At 53.3% G+C, this 3,177-nt stretch overlaps 1 protein-coding gene across 1 annotated transcript; it reads right to left on the bottom strand.

Annotated features, from left to right (window-relative positions):
- Positions 1–6: 6 nt before the first annotated feature.
- Positions 7–3,147, bottom strand: LOC107134842 (zinc finger protein 92 homolog; the record flags this gene model as incomplete). Its single annotated transcript, XM_015476864.2, has 4 exons — positions 2,900–3,147; positions 2,458–2,584; positions 1,206–1,310; positions 7–872 (listed from the first exon to the last, which is right to left on the bottom strand). Coding segments are annotated over exons 1-4 (1,131 nt in total), but the record flags the coding sequence as incomplete, so codon positions are not given.
- Positions 3,148–3,177: the final 30 nt, after the last annotated feature.

Below are 3,177 nucleotides of genomic sequence, written 5' to 3'. Positions count from 1 at the left end.
GTGCACCGCCTGATGCTTGAAGAGGTTGGCGCGGCGGCCAAACGCCTTGCCGCACTCGCTGCACTCATAGGGCTTCTCGCCGCTGTGCACGCGCCGGTGCTGGCTGAGGCCAGAGCGGCCGCGGAACGCCTTGCCACACTCCTGGCACGCGAAGGGCTTCTCGCCACTGTGGCTGCGCTGGTGGTGAATGAGCTGCGAGACGCCCTTGAAGGCCTTGCCGCACTCGGGGCAGGTGTAGGGCTTCTGGCCGCTGTGGGTGCGCTGGTGCTCGATGAGGTTGGAGCTGCGGCTGAACGCCTTGCCGCACTCGCTGCACGCATAAGGCCGCTCGCCGCTGTGGATGCGCTGGTGCTCCAGCAGCGCGAAGCTGCGCCGGAACAGCTTCCCGCACTCGCTGCAGGCGAAGGGCTTCTCGCCGCTGTGGATGATCTGGTGCTTGATGAGGTTGGAACTGCGCGTGAAGGTCTTGCCGCACTCGCCGCACGCATACGGCTTCTCACCGCTGTGGATGCGCTGGTGCTCCAGCAGCGCGAAGCTGCGCCGGAACAGCTTCCCGCACTCGCTGCAGGCGAAGGGCTTCTCGCCACTGTGGATGATGCGGTGTTTGATCAGATTGGAGCTGCGGCTGAAGGATTTCCCGCACTGTTGACACAGGTACCGTTTCTCGACGCCCTTGGAAAGCTGTTGCCTTAGAACCGGATTGTGTACAGAGTCCTGGGGACCTCTCTGTGCAGACACTCTCTTGGTGCCTCCTGGCTGGGGAGGTGACGCTGCCACCTGACCCCCCTTGCCGCCCTGAAAGTCAGGTCCTGGGCGTCCTCTTCCAGAATATTTCTGTTTTGAAATGGCTGTCTTGCTCTTTATCCTCTCACCTGCAAAGACAAAGAGTGCCAGGCAGTGTCAAGTGTCACCCCTCTCTCAGACTCTATTGAGGGTTTTACTCTTCTTCACCTTGGCAGAAAAACATCAGGCAGGCAGACAGAGGGAGAGAGACAGGATGGACTGGAAATGGTGGCTGAAAGGGTGTGAGGCAGCAGGACAGAGGCTCTCGCTTCACCAGGATGGGAGGGAAGCCCTTGGGAGACTGACATCTGACACTAAAGACAATTTCCCATCCAGGGTGGATGTGCCAAACCATCCTGGTTTGGTAGCAGCTCTTTCCTTTTTTGGGATTCAAGCAAGTGGGATGAGCACTCCTCACTCACCTGCATGTGATTCTGCCTCTGCTTGGCCTCTAAGGGAGTCTGCTACCCAAGGCCCCTCCCCTCGCTCCAGCTGGGACACCAGGCGAGGCTTGGAGAAGGCAAATCCTGTTCACAGAAATAAAGCAGGTTAGCAACACTATGGCTAAGGACAGAGTGACTCCTAAACACAGTACAGCCTTAACATCTGCAGATAATAGAAAGCAAAAAACTTTCTAGAAAGTGCCACTAAGAAAGTCCAGAGAAAGGTCACCCACAGCCATGCTCCTTGAAAGGTGAATGTCCCTGTTTCACTATCCAACTCAACTGAGAATCCTGAAGTTTCCTTGGAAAAAAGATGTGTCCCCATCTGTCTGTTGAATGTCAGAGAAGCCAGGGGGAAGAGCTAATTTCTCTCAATGGGGTCAGGTTACAGAATTGAAGTCTGTAGAGTCCAAAGAAAAGGGTTCAGTGCTAAATGGCCTCCTCACAACCCCAAAGGCTTTGGGATGTAGTGGGGGAGCCACCTCTAGTTTTACAGCCCACTCCCAGCAGCCAGGAAAATGCTGGGAAAAGGAAGGCCTCAGCTCAGCTGTAGCCAATAACATGCTGGGCTGCAGGAGGGGAAAGGCCAGTCCCTGAGCTCCTCAGACGCAGGAGGCAGGGCACTTGTGGCACTCACTCTCTCAAAGCTTCTGCCACAGCCCCACCCACTCAACCTGTGACTCTTGGTTTTGCCCTTCAATTAGCAAAATTGACATCCCTCGTGGTGTCATAAAGACGAGAAGTTGGGGGCATGTTGACAGAGGAAGGGAAAGGCTGCCTGCTCACACCTGTCCCAGCTTCTTCTTGGATTCTTTGAGGCACATCTAGTGCACACTTAGTCCTTGCTTGGCACCTCCATGGCTTATGTGAGGAAATCCTGCTGCTAAATTGTACAAAGTGGGATGAGTGGAAAATGAAACTATTATAAAGATAAATCAAGTTTAAAATAGTGCATATAAATATTGCAGCATAACTGGCATTATATTATAAGTAGAAAGATATTTAGTCAATTCATGACTTTATATACAAGATAACTGATTTGACACTAAACCATTTAGCCAAAAACTCCTATTGAGATGACAGCTGGCCTTCAACAGATGACTGGTCTGGTACAGATGGACAAATGCATTTATTCTTGGACTCATAGTAATTAACCAAAAAGAAACTCAGAAATAGAGTCCAGAGGCAGAGTAGTTGGGCCTGGGTGTTTGTATATGGCAGGGTCACTTACCCAATGACATTAAATGGCCATAGTTCTCCAGCATCACCTGCTTGTAGAGGATTCTTTGTTTGAGATCCAGAAGCTTCCATTCTGTCTTTGTGAAGTACATCGCCACGTCCTCAAATGATACTGGGACCTAAAATAAGCCATTCCTGCAGCTGTAGGGGAATTCAAGCCCTTGGGTCCCAGGATGAGCCAGCAGCAACAGAATGTGGGTGTCCCCACCCCACCCCCAGAGACCTCAGCAGGAAGGGCAGGCTGAGTTGTAAGCAGACCACTTAGGAAAGAGGAGCTGACAGAAGTCAGGACACCTACTTTGAGGCATCAGGAAAGGGGCATGATGCTGAGGCTAGCCTAAGCTCTCCTGAGTAGAATGGAAAGGTCCGGAATCTGGAGGAGCATTGGAGACTGCTGTGGGAAGATACTGGGGGGGGGAGGGCCACCCACTCACCTTGGGCCTTGTCCTCAGGAGAATGGCTGCCATCACCAGGCACCTGGAGAAGCTGAGGGAAGTGCAGAGTCCTGGTGAGACCAGGCTGGCCTAGAGCACCAACCGGCTGCGCAGAAGCCAACCAAAACTCGTTTCAAACCCTGGGTGGTGTTTCTTGTCCAGTGGAGCCGAGCAAGGTCGGGCTTTGGTGAGTGTGGGGGTGACGTGGAGCAGGAACAAGCGAGTGGTCTCTCCCTGAGAGGCTCAGGACTCAGGTGTCCCACTGAGTGTGGCTGCTG

The sequence above is a fragment of the Marmota marmota genome, unplaced genomic scaffold (assembly GCF_001458135.2).
Source record: "Marmota marmota marmota unplaced genomic scaffold, marMar, whole genome shotgun sequence".
In the NCBI taxonomy this organism is placed as follows: Eukaryota; Metazoa; Chordata; class Mammalia; order Rodentia; family Sciuridae; genus Marmota; species Marmota marmota.
Note: the sequence above shows the minus strand (reverse complement) of the source record. Positions and strands in the feature narration are given on the sequence as shown.